The 16,543-nt window shown below is 40.2% G+C and overlaps 1 protein-coding gene across 1 annotated transcript in view; it reads right to left on the minus strand.

Moving 5' to 3' along the window:
- znf608 (zinc finger protein 608) overlaps window positions 1–16,543 on the minus strand; it is an 85,200-nt gene that overhangs the window by 11,507 nt on the left and 57,150 nt on the right. Inside the window, exons 4-6 of the mRNA XM_041787454.1 lie at window positions 15,164–15,251; window positions 6,733–9,169; window positions 5,343–5,820 (exon numbers count right to left, since the gene is read on the minus strand). Coding sequence (XP_041643388.1) covers window positions 5,343–5,820; window positions 6,733–9,169; window positions 15,164–15,251 — 3,003 coding nt within the window. The remainder of the gene's footprint in view (window positions 1–5,342; window positions 5,821–6,732; window positions 9,170–15,163; window positions 15,252–16,543) is intronic.

The following is a 16,543-nucleotide window of genomic DNA, read 5'->3' on the forward strand; positions in this document are numbered from 1 at the left end:
CAGATGGTCGAGTGGTTTAAGGTGCTACCCATGTACACGGGCGGCCCGGGTTCGAATCAGGCCTGTGGCCCTTTACCGCATGTCTCTCCCCACTGTCCACTGTCCTTCCTCTATCAAATAAAGGCATGAAAAAGCCCAAAAATAAATCTTTAAAAAAAAAAAAAAAACAACGTGGAAAAAGCTGGCAAAAATGGTAACAGGTGAAAAAGAAGTGGCACATTGGGCTAAAGCAGTGGTTCTCAATCTTGGGGTCTCCAGATTCCCTACAAAAAACTAAGAATATTTTTTGAATAATGCTGTTTCCACCTTACACAAATTCTAACCCATTTTCATCATTTTTTCCCCACCAATTCTAACACATTTTTGCCAGTTAACACCTATTTTTTCCCCATTTTAAACCCTTTCCACCACTTTTTTCTGTTTCATTTTTCACTTAAGCCTAATGTTGCCTCTGTTGACCCATTATTGGCACTTATAACATCATTTTACCACTTTTATGCAAGATTTTCCCCATTTTAACCACATTTCACTATCTGATATGCCCATTTTGCCAGTTTAACCAATTTCTGCCAATATCTGCGTTTTATTCTTTCTCAGTTAACACTTTCTTGCCAATTTATATCAATTTTTCATCCCATTTCATGAAATTTCCACCCATTTTTTTGCCCATTTGAAGCCTTTTCAGCTTCTTTTTAACTCCCCTTTACTGCTATTTATGCCCATTTTTGCGTTTTTATTGTTTTTGCAATTTATTATCATTTTTGCCACGTCTAACCCATTTCTTCTACTTTTAAAATCCAATTTTACCTCCTTTTCCACCATTTTATTTTTTTGCCATTATTAACCTTTTTTTTGCTATTTTGAACCCATTTGAGTTATTTTTTTTAACAAAAGTGATTTACATTTTTAAGAAGGCTATTTACAATACATAAGATTAAAAACGCTATCTGTTTCTTTGATAAGTGGTTAAATTTCAGGTCAAATATGAAGTATAAATATCACCGCTCTCCCATTTATCCCCCCTAATGGGCGGCCTTGTCTCCACATGACTATTCTTGAATGTTCATGGCTGTTCCACCACCCTCAGGTACAGTGGGGGTCCCCAGTCTCTGGCATTTTGGGGGTCACGGGCTGAAAAGGTTGTGAACCACTGGGCTAAAGTAGTAGGAAAAGTGTGGAAATTGGGCAAAACGTGGCAATGAATAGCAAAAAGAAATGGAAAAATGGTTAAAGTGGCAGGAAGAAGTGGAAAAATGGGCAAAAAGTGGCCAAGAATGGCATAAAAAATCACAGTAAGCTGCGAAAATGTCAAAAAGATTTGACAAAATGGGTTACAGTGTAAAAAAATGGCCAAGGTGGCAAAAAAGCGTCCAAAATGGGTTTAAAAGGGAAAATATAGGTTATATGTGGCAAAATTGGTTTACACTCATAAAACAGGTCAAATTAAAAGTGGCTATTATAGGTACAATATATCAAAACTGGCAAAAAGCAACAAAAACTGGTTAAAAGCGGCAACAGGAATGGTTTACACACACAAAATAGGTGTGTGGCAAAACTTAGTTAAAAGCAGCCATGACATGCTTGTAAATGAGATTTTTAATCTCAGTGAGGATTTTCTGGTTAAACCAATTTAAATGAACAAAGAGGAAGAGTCCAAAAGGTAGGGCTGGGCGATTATGGCAAAAATCAAAACCATGATTGATTGTGCTTTTTACCTCGATTACAATTAATGAAGAATTATTCTATCCCCCAGCCTCTAACTCTGTTTGGTCTGTAAATATTTTCATAGTGTTAAAACGAATAACTGAGGAGCATGCAGAGATTAACAATTAATGGTTATTTATTGAGACAACTGAAATCAAAATACACAGCTGAAATGAAACTACCTGGCAGCCTATCATGTAACTACACAGCTAGTCGTTTGTTTGTAGGGGGTGGTGCATTAGTAGAGAGAGACATTATAAGGGGAGAAAATGAAATAATTGACATGTCAGGTTTTTTTCAGTTATTGGCTCTAAATGTCAATTTTGATTATTTTTTGATTAACTGCCCAGTTCTACCAAAAGGGATGAAAGTGGACAAAAAAAGAGAAAAAAAAAAGGTTAAATATAGCAAAAAAAGTTTTACAATGCTGTAAATACTGGATTTTAGTTGCAAGAAGAAGTGGCAAAATGAGTTAAAAGAGGAAACTATAGGTTATATGTGGCAAAAATGGGACAAAAAGCAACAAAAATGGTTTACACTTACAAAATAGGTCAAAATGTGGCAAAAATGAGTTAAACGTTTTCTGGTTAAATAAATTCAAATAAATTAAAAGAGGGGGCAAAATGTATGAAAGTGGGGAAAAACCTGGAAAAATGGGTTAAATGTAGCAAAAAATGTTTTAAAAGTGACAAATTTTGGCTTAAAAGTGGCAAAAAGGAATGGCAAAATAGGTTGAAAGGGCAAAAATTGGAAAACGGTGTCTAAACGAAGTCCAATGTAGATTAAAAGTGGCAAATATAATTAAAACATTGTAAAACTGTGAGATAAAGCAACAAAAATTGTGAAAAGTGGCATAATAGGACAAAAACAACAAAAAAAAGTTTACACTCAAAAATGGGTCAAAATGTGGCAAAATTTAGTTAAAAACAGTCATGACATGCTTGTGAATGAGATTTTTAATCTCAGTGAGGTTTTTCTGGTTAAATCAATTCAAATGAACAAAAAAAAGAAGAGGCCAAAAGGGATGAAAGTGGGAAAAAAATGGAAAAAAGGGTTAAATGAAGCAAAAAAATTTAAAAAGCTGCAAATATTGGATTTAAGTTGTATGAAAAAGAGGCAAAATGAGTTAAAAGAGGCAATTAGAGGTTTGACATGGCAAAACTGGGACAAAAGGTGACAAAAATGGTTCAAACTCACAAAAAAGGTCAAAATGTGGCAAAAATGAGATAAAAGTGGCCAGAACACCCTTTTAACTGAGATTTGTAGTCTCACTGAGGCTTAGCTGGTAAAATACACTCAAATAAATAAGATGAAATTGGGCAAAAACCAAAAAAATGGGTTAGATGTAGCAAAAAATGTTTTAAAAGTGACAAAATTTTGACTTAAAAGTGTCAAAAAGAAATGGAAAAATGGGTTGAAGTGGCAAAAATTGGAAAAAGGTGGCTAAACGAATGTCGAATGTATGTTAAAAGTGGCAAATATAGGTGATATGTGGCAACAAAAATGGGTTTACATTGGCAAAATAGGTAAAAAACTAGCAAAACAGGCAAAAAGTGGCCAAAAATGTAAGTATGCATTAATCTGGGCTGAAGTGGAGGCTGGGGGCCTGATGTGGCCCTCAAGCTGCCTGTTGGTAACTGGTTATTGTGAATTCTCTCTATGCTGCCTAAATGGCGGCATCTGGTGGTCAGGGATGCAACTGCAACTTCATCTCTTGCTAGTGATAACTGCCAACAGGTGTGTTGGGAACTCAAGTGTGCCTGCAGCCAGTATTTAGAGCCCAGATTAGACATGCAGAGATCTCTTTACCTATTACTTCAATTGTTTTGTTGTTGTTGTAGAAACCATGGCTGTGAATGGAAAATACAACTTTGCCACTATTGTTAACACCTCTTTAATCTGAGATTCTTAGGTGATGAGCCTTTTCATAAGAATCTAACAAGTTTTAATACTGGTCTTAGGTCTGGATGAGCTGTGTCAGACAGTGCTCGTATGTGGTCTGTTTCCACCAAGTGCTCTGGTTTGGTTCAGTAAAACCTGATCTTGTGTTTCCACAGCTGATGTTCCTCAAGCCTTGTAGTTGTGATGGGAAATTCATCTCTTATAAGTAGGGATGCACGATAATTATCGGCACCGATAAATTATTGGCCGATAACGCATATATTTTACATATTTAAATTTTGCCGATGATAAAATATTAACCAATGAAATCCACCGATAATAAAGGCATTTGTTTTCTTTCTCACGAGACTACACATTCCGAAACAGTAGATGGTACCACAGTACACGACCCACTGTTAACCACCAGAGAAGAAGAGAAGCGGCCTCTGTGCTAAGAGCTAACAACATGGTGAAGTTATTCAGTATTTACTGGGAGGATAACACGACAGTGTGTGTAGAATTTGCCCTGCAAAGGTCCTGAAGCGTGGAAAGAAGTCTTCGACTGGCCTTTAAAGTCACTTAAAGTCATCATCCTAACAACGTTAAAACGAAGCGGCAGTAGCCGCTAGCGTTAGCCGCGAGCATTAGGACCTAGACAAAAGTTAAGACGAGGCCGAGTGCTGATTGAAACTGAAAACTGCAGGAAGTTCGTCAGAGCCAAAAGGCAATGCTAATAATGACAAATCATTCTGACAGTCTCCTGATCCACCGCTGCTTTCATAGACGTATACCTGCCTGCTCTAATCCTAATCTTTATGTAAACATCAGCTCTATTTCTGACTTATGCAACAAAAACAAAAAAGAGACACCAAAACATCTCCATTTGTTAAGCATGACAGCCTATCATTTGTTTTTTAAGTCTGATTTGACATGAGTCAGCTGAATCCTTGTTTAGTTTATTGAAATGTCAGATATGACATTTGGAATTTATTCCAAGGGGAAAGGGGATAATGACGGTTAGAATTAGTTATAAATATCTTTGCTCACTACATATTAACCCTTTCTTACCCCCAGATGTGCATAAATACATGCAATCAACTTATTTTTTAAAATCACACAATTGAAAAAAAAATATCAGTTATTATCGGCCATTAGGAGTAGGAAATTATCGGTTATCTGTGTCGGTTCAAAAAAATACTTACCGTGCATCACTACTTATAAGAGATCTGCATTGATTGGCTCAGCTCGGTAATAAAACCTGGAACCAGTTTGGCTTTTTAAATGTGGACTAAACAAAGACAAAAATGAATGAAAGGCTCTAAAACAGGAGCTAGCTACTGTTAAAGAGATGTTTTGTAGAGCCTGCTAAATGGTGAATGACGCATCATTACTCAGTCTCTCACTCCACAAGGTTTATTTGGTCAATAGTGTACCAGCGTTTTCATTAAAAGTGTGTTTATGACAAAATGAAGGAGAAAAGCTGTTAAAGAGGCTACATCTCTTAGCTCCATACTAGGCTCCTCTAGACTCCTGTCTCCCTTCTAGATGTGTAGTAGGAGGTTTGTAAGACAAAGTCATTAGTGATATGGAGCTCCACCCCATATGCAGCGCCACCTAGAGCTTTAACAGACTAACTTTTTTCCATTCACATTGATTCATAACTGCTGATCTTCACTTCCTGCCTCCAATCTGACGTCATCAGCATCACATGACTGCGGACGACCCATATAAACCCACTTCTGTGCTCCGACTCTTACCTGGGTAGTTGTGGATCAGGGTTGGGGACACACCTCTGTAGGAGCCCCCACCACTCTCACACATTGACAGGTAGGGCTGGTAGGAGGAGTGCTGGTACTGGATGTAGGGCTGCTGGGGGGTCATGGGAGGGGACACTGCTGCCCGGGCGCTCTGGGATTCCTCAGAGAGCCCTCCCATTGGCTCCTGGCTTGAATCATCCAGCCCCTCCAGCCTGTCAGAGTCCTCCTCGTCGATGATGGGCGGGAGATCCTGGGATCCGTGGATCCTGGCTTTTTTGGCCTCTCCGCCAAGGGCCCCTCCCCTCTCTCCACCAGGGACTCCTGCTGAGGTCATCTTGGCCCCGGCAGGCTCCATGGTCGCTCCCCATTCTTTCCCCCTGTCTACTTCGCCCTCCTCGGCCTCCTCCCCGTGCTGACTCTGTAGCTCTGAGTATTTGCTGTGAGGCAGGCAGTGAGCCCAGGCCGGGCCATCTGAGGGCTAGATCGATGGGGACAAGTGTTGGTGCTAGTTGCAGTGTTTCCCCTATAATTCTTAGTTAACAGTGGTGGGTGGGAGTCATTTTGGTTCAGTTCAACCTCGGTCAAAGTCTTTGTCCCAGTTTTTATTTCTATGGCGAGTTGCAAAGTCTAAACTGAATGTCTATTTCAAAAATCTAATGTTTTTGGAGAGAACGTTAGGCTAATTCATGACTGTCATTGGTACATTTTCTTTAAAGCAGGGTTGGAAAATATCTTGCAGCGGCGGCCCACCGCTGCTGAACGACTATAGAGGAAACACTGTGCACTTGAGTGAACAGAACCATAGACAGACCATCTATCACTGGCTCTGGGTGTGATGTTGATGAAGGATGACGACGTTTCGACAGCAGGCGGCCATTCACAGGTGGGATGTGAGGATTGTGGTGTCCCTCTCAATGACACGAATGAAGACACGTCTCATACATGATCAACTGCAGAATTTAGGGCCAAACTGAAAGGAAAAAATCCACCTCCCAATTACGGCTTTCATTCAATTCATTCATACACGAGCCAGCAAAGCTAGAGTTAGCGGTTAACTGCATCATGAAATGACATGGTTAGAAATATGTACAAGCTTTCTGAAAAAGCAGCTCATATCAAAACCAACACTAACGTATTAGAAATATTTCCTTCTTTAACATTTAGAGCTAAAGGTACATATTTGACATTACTCTAAACATTAAAACACTGGATCTATAGAGCTACAGCACCACAGAAGCCACATGGTCGTTGTTGTTAGCACCTACTAGTTTGGCTGTGCACAATAAGTGATTAATCTCTTTGAGACACTCAACAACAGTCATTAAAGCACACCAACAACAGCATCATCATCGGCGGCGGCGGCAGGTTATAGACAGAGGGAGAAACTTACACTGGAAAAGGAAACATTTGAGTCCAGATCTGTCTGACTGTTTTGGTTGTGGAGTGAAGAAGAAGAGGAAGAGGATGATGACTTGATGTCATCACAGTCTTTCATCGAGACCTGGTGCTGGTCCACCATGCCACCGTGTGCTGCCTTTAAGCCCAGGCTCTGTCCCCTTTCTCCCCTCTCACTCATCTCCACGTAGGACAGCACTGGCTTGGGGCAGCAACCTTTAGCACCATCTGGACCTTTACCTAGCACCGGTCCACCAGCTGAACCCCCAATATGTTTATCGTCCTCACCGTCCCTCACCCCCTGTCCTCTGTCGGCCCTCTGCTTCCCACTGTGAGTCTGGTCGCAGCATTTGGAGCCCAGTAACAGCTTCTGGTCCATGTAGAGTCCTCTAGAGTACTGGCCATAGTACAGCGACTGGGCCAAAGCCGTCTGGGTCTGACTCATTGCCAGCTGGAGCTGAGACTGAGGCGGCCCGTCGCCTTTCTTAGAGTCTGAGAACTCATGCGAGGAGATTTTGTCGTCCTCTTTCACGTCTTCCTTTCTGTCTTTGCCTTTGCCATCGAGGGCAGAGTTTTTGTGGAAAGCAACGCCGCTGCTGTTGGATCGGTCCGACTGCATGTACCCCTGAAGGTAGTAGGGGTCGTAGCTGTGGTAGTAAGGGGACTGGGGGTCTTTTGATGATGGGGCAGATGCTGTGGGTGGTGTTTTACCAGAGCTGCCGTGATTACAGTTAGAGCTAATCTCTGTAGAAGCAGAGGAGCCAGGCTTGGATCTTATTCCGTCTGATCCTCCATCCTCCCCCGCATCTGAGATGTCAGAGTAGGCGGGGCTATTATTCTTACTGTTGCTGTCCGCTGTTATCAAGCAGCTACCGCTTGAGTCAAGGCGGGATGCTCCACCAATGGAAGGACTGGGGGCGTTGTCCGTAAAGGTGTAGACCTTGTCGGCCTCAGCTCGGATGCTAGCCATCCTGCTCTCCTGGCTCTCAGTGAGTCCATTCATTACATCCTGCTTACTGAGGTGCTCCTTCAGAAGGCTTCCAGAAATTTCCTTAATGCCCATTTTCCCACCACCATCTTCCATTTTTAACCCATTGTCACCGTTAGGCGTCCTGGTTGGCACGTCTTTGTTATGTTTGTCCTTCAGCCTCCGTTTCTCCTTCTTCCTGGTCTCTTTGCTGCAGGTTACCAGGGTAGCTTTGACCAGGTTCGGTTCAACAACAATGCTCAGCTTTGGTTTGATGGGTTTCAAAGGAAGATTTTTACTGGTCAGGCCTACTGCTGCCATTGGTGAGGGCTGCTGTGAGGTAGCACTGTCCGCTGTACCAGATGGATATGCTGTGTTAGGTATGGCTATCAGCTTTGGTGGAGCAGGTGCTGGGGCAATCAGTCGGTTGGCTCGTGACTTGGACAACTTGTCCACCTTCCCGTTGGCCTTTTTGCCCTTGTCACAGGCACCCCCTTTTTTATCGATCAAACCTTCAGCTTCAAGCTTAGGCATCTCCACAGTGGAGTTTCTGTCAGGAACCATGCAGTTTTCAAGGACCACAGTCATGTTGGAGATGATGGGCAGATTGCTAAGGTCATCGATTAGGCCATCTTTTAGCAGTGAGGTTCTTCTGGTCTTGGAGTTGGCGGTAGGGCTGTGGTCGGTACTAAGGAGCAGCCGTCTGTTCTTAGGAGACCCCACTGTGGTCACCTTGTAAAGAGGAGCAGGTTTCTTGGAGGAGCTGTTGGCGTTACCGCTGTTGTTTGTTTCAGGGAGGTCATAAGCCAAACTGTCCTCGCAGTCAGAGAGACGATCCTCACTCTCGCCATCCTTTGAGGGCTCTAGCTCTGGCTTTCTCTGCTCCTCAGCCTCCAGGTGTGCATGTGTCTGGTGGTAGCGCAGGCCGTTGATGTGCTTGTAGCGTTTAGTGCAGTTGGGGTGTGGGCAGTCGATGAGGATGGGTGGGGGAGGTGGTGAGGAGGCACAACCTCCTCCGGGGTCCATGAACGAGGGGTCGGACTTTCCCTGTGGTGTGGATGGGGCACTGCGGGATTTGGCTCGGATCCTCTTACCGTTTCCATTTTTAATGTCTTCAGAGGAGACCAAGCTGAGGTCGAGTTCAGCTGGCGGTTTGTTCTTTCGCTTCCCTGAGGAGAGAGAGGAGGTGCTGTTGGTCGGTTTCACCTCATCCACAGTGAAGAAGGAAGGAGGGGCTCGGCAGTTGCTGTTGATGAGGTTCAGGCTTCCTCTCCGTCCCTTGCTGTGGATGGAAGAAGCAGTTCCAGCGACGCCGCCTCCGCGGCTCCTGTGCTGTGATAAACCTCTGACTTTGGTAGCAGGGGCCGGTTCAATGCAGGGCCGCTCAGCCATGGCCATTCGCATCCGTTTCCCTCGGCCACGCCCCCCTGACAATTCGGGGTCACTGGAGGGAGACTCACAAAACCTGGAAAGATGAAAAAAATGACAGATTTAGAAGAGAGTTCTATCTTACATCCTGGGAATGATTCCCAGATGAGACAGATTGTACAGTTTAAATGTGTTGGGTTCTGGTTTATCAGCGCAAAGTATTCTTTTTTTCTTTAGGATTTATTTTTAGGCTTTTTCTGTCTCAATTAGAAAGACATTGGACAGTAGATCAAGCTGTTTGTGCAATATATCTTTATCTGCTTATCACAGTGAAAACAGTGCAATATTAAAGGCAGGTTTTTGTCTGTTTGGTTTATGTTTTTATGTACTGACTGTGAGCAGCTAAGTTGAACTTTTGTCCATGACACATTTCCCTCCAGGGCCAAAAAGTTTATCCGTATCCATACTTCTACAAAATATGGTCAAAAGGACCACTCTGTTTCCAATGCAGAAAAAATACTAACATATTTTTATATATCAAGCAATATTTACTCTGTATTACAGCAATATTGCTACCAACCAGAAGTAAAACCTTGCTGATCATATGGCCATTTCAGCTAGGGGAATTTTACTGTAAATTGTGAAATTTCTCAGATTTTACTGGCTTTTCTCTGACTTACATTAGGTCTGCCCAAAGAATTGGCTGGGCCCCTGTAAAACCCCAGAGAATAGGCCCTCACTAGTTTGGATTTATTGCAGATTTCATTGTATGTGTGTTGGATCAGTAGCACTGGTGCTAGCCCACTTGGTAAAACTTACATCATTTTGAAGGTAAAAAGTGTGCCAAGCTATTATTGAGTTCTGATGTTCACCGTCTTATTCATGCATCTGTAGGACCTCCTTTTCATCACTTTTTCTGCCCTTTTGTGCATATTTTGGACCCCTTTAACCATTTTTTGCAGCTTTTTAACCGCTTTTCAGCATTTTTTCCTACCCATGTTTGCCTCAGCCCTGTTTTGCCTGTAATCCAATTTTTGTTACTTGTAACCTTTTTTTTTTGGCCACTTTTAACCAATTTTAGCCCATTGTTGCAACTTTTTAACTACTTTTCACCATTTTTCCCCCACCAGCTTTTCTTCCTTTTGACTAGATAAGCCAATTTTGGCAACTATTCCATCTTTCCAAATATTCCATTATTGTTTTGTGTGGGTTTTTTTTTTTAGAAAAAATATGACCATCCTGTAATCAAACTTGCATTTAAAGGGTTAAAATCCTGAAAATTATTCAATAATCAAAATTTTTTTTCATTAGAACTGAAGTTGATCAAAAGATTTGACCAAAAAAAAGCAGAAAAAAAATTGAGTGTATACTATTTTTATTGCCATTTTTAGAAGTGGACGTTTTTGTCCTTAATTACTCGAAAGGGTAGTAAATTTTGAATCGGATGCTACACAAAAACTAGTAATGCATCAAAGTCGATATTTTGGCTAATCCAAGCTGGATTTAGAAATAATGCCCCAGCCAACATTTGGATGATATCACATTTTTTTCACTTTTTTTCATCAAAAACAACATTGACTTTATCAAACTTGCATTTAAAGGGTTAAAATCCTCAAAATGATTGAGTTCTTGGTAGTTCTGAGCACAGCTCAAGTTGTTCAAGAGATTTATGCAAAAAAAGCAGAAAAAATACTACAAACGTTTTTTGCAAGTGGACATGTTTGTCCTTAATGGCTTTAAAAGGTAGTAAATCAAAATGATGCCTGAGGGTTAAAGCTCTTCCTATTTACCCCCTTATAATCGGCCTTGACTAACATATAGTGTGGTAACTCCTGCTGCATTGGTGCCTGATGATAAAACATTTAATTTGCTGCTTTAGAGCAGAAGATGCCAATGGTGAGCCAGGATGAATGGTAATTAATAATTTTGTGAAATATCAACCCTTAAAACTTCTCATTGCTTTATTACACATTTCTATTCCATTGAAGGTTTTTTTTGTCTCACTGGATAAAAGAAAAAACAAGACATTAAAAAAACCTCCCTCCATTTTGTTCTTGAAAGCTTTTTAGCAAAGAACAACTTGTTCACGTCGTCACCTGTGCTGAACTTTTGTACCATCAGACAAAACAAAGCTTGAAAAGAAAGTATCTTATCATTCAAGGCTCATGTGGAACACTTTACCCAGACGTCAGGGATAAAAAAAATGGATTTTCTTTCTGTACAAAGCTTTCTTATCTCTTGATAACATAAAAACCTGTACTATCCTCTGTTATCTCTGAGACATTTAGTATTCGCTCGTCGTCCCTTCTCTTTGAAGTCTTCTGACGCTGTTTACCGCAGAGCGTCAGATCTGAGTGCTGGCGATGCTTTTTCACTCTTGCTCATTGTTATTTATATCACTAACGTGCACGCTGGGATGAGGAGAATTCATTTCTTTGTATTCAAATGCAGAGAGAGAGTCTGTTGTGAACCTTGCACATGTGCTGGCCTTTTAATGCATTAATTACTAAAGTACATCAGAGGGACGGCTGGTGTTAAATACTCTCAGAGTCAATTCTGACCTTGGAAAGGCTGTTTTGGGTGTTAATCACCTTATTAAAGGAACAGACTGCAGAGCACGTCCATGCTGGACTCCCTCTGTGATTCTTAAACGATGATATCTCACATTTTCTCTGATGTTTGTAATTGCTTTTCCACGTCAGCATGGCCCTGAATGTCAGGAGGATTGCACTAATTCATATATTTCCTCTGGCATTTCAAGGTTATTTGTTGCCTATTTTGATCGATTTAGAGATTTAGCCCAGATAATTTCAACGTTTTAGCGACTAAAGCTGAAAACGAGGCCCTTCAATTATCTCAGACTGCTGTTCTTATTGGTTGGTGTATTTCTTCTTGCTTCAATTTAATAATTACACCTTTCATGGCTATGTTTCATTCAAAGAATCGTCAAAAAGAAAGCATTTCTCCATTGAATTATACAACAAAAAGCATTCAGTCTCCACTGACAGGCGTCCACGGTGGCAAGAGTCCAAATGAAAAAAAGCAATTTAGTCTCTGGTTGCTGAGATTAAGCTGTAATTGCCATGACAACAATCATTTACATACAGGAGCAATAATTGAGAGGTTTCAGCCCCGTGAGGATGGACCGCCACATTTCCACTCAGCAGTTACAAAAAAAGAGAAAAAACCTCCCCATTAGTGACACAGTTGGGATGTAGAGAGCCTTTCTGTCTGAGCTCAACATGAAACAACTGACAGAAGATTTAGGTAATTTTAAAGACTTAAAAATAAGCTCTCTCTGTTTATGAATGGAGCAATCTGCAGCAAATAAAAACCAATAAGGAGATAATGGTGGAAAAATGTTCAAACTGGGAGCTAAAATGAGCAGCAGTAAAATGAATCCATTAAAAAGACGTATTATAAAAACATGCATTAACAATTAGAGTCAAAAACATATTTTTGAGGCTAGCTTCAGTCACTGAACAATGTCCTAGGACAGGGGTCATCAACTACATTTGTACAAGGGCCAGCTTTTTCCTAAACAGGAACTTTGGGGGCCGGACTTTCAAATAAACCACAGAAATTTTCATGATAGTCCAATTTATGTATTTTTATTAAGATATTTTTGTTTTCTTTCAAATGTACACATTTTTTGGCTCAATCAGTGAGATCGGTACCTTTATCGCAGCCAGAGGGCGACTGACTTATTTCATCTAAATATTTTTGTGGCTGTCAGGTTGTCCATTACTGCGTTTGACGCTAATATGCTGTGTAGTGATAAGTGAAAAACCCAAGCAGGAAAATTGCACTCCAAAAACACCTGAAGCTGAAAGTTTCCATAGAAAACAGCAGTTTTTTAAAATCAAGGATAAACTGAAAAAAACAAATTTTAAATTTCTATTTCCATAATTATTACCTCCACCATGGAGGTTATGTGATCGGGTGGGTTTGTTTGTTTGTTAGATTGTTAGTTTGTTTGTTAGCAACATAACTCAAAAAGTCATGGACAGATTTTGATGAAATTTTCAGGAAATGTCAGAACTGGCATAAGAAAGAACCGATCAGATTTTGGGACTGATCAGGATCACCATCTGGATCCAGAAATTTTTTAAATTATTCTTTACTATTGGGAGATAGGGCTAATGGCGGAGGTCTGCGCTGTTACCACTTTACACCAGGAGATGGTGGACATGAGTAACTTCAATCCCAGCAGCATTTTGGGTGTGTTTCTATTCAAAGTTTTGGAGTTTATAGAGTTTTAAAGACGCACGCCTGGTCGGAGCGTAACAGCGAGAAAGACAGCAAATTGTAGTGAGAATACTCACAATGCTGGGAGGAATAGAGGAATATTCACCCTCTGCCATGACTTCCAGTCGTCTGGTAAGACCATGGGTGCTTCCGCCATGAAAGTCCACATATAGCGAAGCCAGTGCTTTGCCTCACTGTGTCTCCACCAACCGGGGAGGGAGTAATCAGCGAATTCGATTTTGGGAGTGATCCGGATCACCGTCTGGATCCAGGAGTGTTTTGAAGGGTTCTCCACTATTGGGGGGTAGGGCTGATGGCGGAGGTCTGTGCTTTCTGAGTGCTTTTCTAGTTGTATTTGTATTCTTTATTCCTATTTCTGAATTTTTATCCTTTTATCACAATTTTCATATTTTTATTCTTTTTCGACATTTCAAATGTTAATATTTATTCCCATTTTAACATTTCCATTTTAATTCCGAATTTTTTTATATTTTTATCTTTCTTTTCATTTTTATATTTTCATTGTTTACTCCCATTTTAATGTTTTTATTCTTTAATTTCATTTTCACATTTTGACTCCCTTTTTTTATCGTTATAATGCTATATTTTTGTGCCTTATTCCAATTTTAATTTTTCATTGTTACTCGAATTTTTATTCTTTGTTCATATTTTTGTGTTTTCATTCTTGATTCCCATTTTGTTACATTTCTTTATTCCCAATGTTATACTTTTTTAATTTTTATATCTTTATTGATCATTCCCATTTTTATCAAGAATTGACTGATAGAGATACAGTATGTTTAACATACATTATTGCCAATAATGACTAAAAGGGGGCTTTCTAAAATGAAACATAAAGTCAAGACAAGCCAATTAAATTGATCCAGTCTCAGTTGTTTTTTGAGTTTTTTTAATATCTGTAGGGAGTGTATTCAGAAAATATAAATGGGAAAAAAAAAAAAAGTTCCCAAAATACCGCATAAAATACCAGTCGTATTCTGGGGGCCGGGTGTGGCCTGGGCTGCCAGTTGATGATCACTCTCCTAGAATGTACAATCACAGTTTGGACATTTCTAGGATATCTTATCTAACCTGAATGTCAACAGCCTGTTACACACCTCAGTTGCACACATTGGTACACTTCCCTTAATGAAAGAAAATCCCACTGAAATAACTGTAAACTGACAAAAGTGAGAATATATAAAAATTAATTCATCAAAATCAGACATTGCTTTTGAATTGTGGTTCAACAGAATCATTTTAAAAACAAACTAATGAAACTGGCCCGCACTAAAATGATGGTACCCTTAACTTCATATTTTGTTGACAACCTTTTGAGGCAATCACTGCATTTCTGTCACTCTCAGTGAGACTTCTGCACCTGTCCCAGGTATTTTGGCCCTCTCCTGATAATAAAACTGCAAAGCATAAACTGGAGGCTGATTGGATAAACAATTTGTCCGTCACATTTATCACATAGTCTTGAGGAAACAGACGTCCCTAGCAACGACTGGACTTTAAAGAACAACTTTATCTGACCAACGCATTTCAGCTTTAAGCCTTCACTAGGGTTGTCAAGAAACAGATGGCAAAAGCCATTTAAACAGAGGAGTATGTAATGAAAAAAACACATTTCAGATTTGTAGATGGAGTCAGGAATTACCGTTATCCAAGCTAGTACCATCATCAGATGAGGACGGAGCAGAGGGCAGACTTGATGAGCAGTTTAGAACACGTGGTATTAAAAGTATGGCAGTATCAAAAACAACCTTAATGTATTGTTTGGTTTGTTTTTCTCTGAGTGTAATGGCAGTGAAAGAAAATTTAACTGTGTGTATTTTACCTTGGAGGAGCCCAATCATGTTTGGTGCAGTCTAACAGAGTTCCAACATAGGTTCTCTTCCTCCACGTTACGTTCACCACCAGCACACCTGTGGATACCAAAGGACACGGACAAAGAGGTTATTACTGGTTTTAAGACTGAAAAAGAGAATTAGGATTTATGATGCGTTCGATTGTACTCAGAACTCGGATAAATCCAACCTCTGAATCAGTAAAGTGCAATAGAACGGCCCTTGAGCTCAGGACTCCGACTCGGGAATTCGGGTAGGATCCAAGCAGCCCAAGTTGGTTGGAATGACGTAGCAAAATGGCGTTGCACACCGTGAGAGTCACTTTCTCCTCAACTTTTATTTTTATGTGTCGTCTAATTTAGCATTTGTGTACAGGCCTCATCACACCTCGCTTTGATGTGCATATAAGTTCAATGATGCATGCAGGATTCCCCTCGCTGGTGCGTTCAAGTCATACTTACAGCATGGCGTTTCTCTGTCTCTCTCTCTCTCTTAAGTAGCTAATATATTTCCCCAACAGCAATTTTTGATCCTCGAAAAACATCAAAACAAACATCAGCTTACTGCATTCGGCCATGTTAAGTCGGAATTTCCGACCCAGATTTTTCCAAGTTCCGAGTACAATGGAACGCAGCATTAGGCCTCATGGGGCTGCACGGCTGTGCAGGGGTTAGAAGGTTCCTGGTTCCCTTCCCAGTCAGGGAAGCTGAGTTTGAATGTTCCCCCAGTGCATGCGTGTGTTCTCTCCAGGCTCTGGCTCCTTCTTAAAGACATGCTCCTTAGGTAAATTGGTGACTCTAAGGCCTTGGTTTTCATAATGACCATGTCTAACCCTGTCTGGCTGTCTGAAATCTTACATCACAGGTGTCAAACTCAAGGTCTGGGGAAGTCTGCAGATTTCCTCCAGTATAAAAATGCAAATTTAACCTTGAAGATAAAAAACAAACAAACAAACAAACAAAAAAAACCTTGTTAAGTTAAAAACAATCTGAAAAAGAAGAGAGTAAAAATAGTCAGGAATGAGGTAAAAAAAATCAATTTGTGTTGTCATTTCGTATTTTCATTTAGCATCCCAAGATTATGACCTAAACTTAGGATTTTGACTTTTTATTTCATATTTTGACCTTTTAAATTCATAATTTTGACGTTTTCTCTCATATTGTGACCTATTATTCTCAAAAATTTGCATTTTAAATCAAATTTTGACCTTTTAAGCTCCAAACTTTGACTCTTATTCCCATTTTTTCCTTTTTTTAAACAACTGATCTAGAATTTTATCTCATATTTTGACCTTTTAGACTCAAATTTATAACTTTATCTCATATTTTGACCTTTAAGAGTCACAATTTAGAATTTTATCTCATATTTTG

This window comes from Cheilinus undulatus, linkage group 5, assembly GCF_018320785.1.
Source record: "Cheilinus undulatus linkage group 5, ASM1832078v1, whole genome shotgun sequence".
NCBI lineage: Eukaryota > Metazoa > Chordata > Actinopteri > Labriformes > Labridae > Cheilinus > Cheilinus undulatus.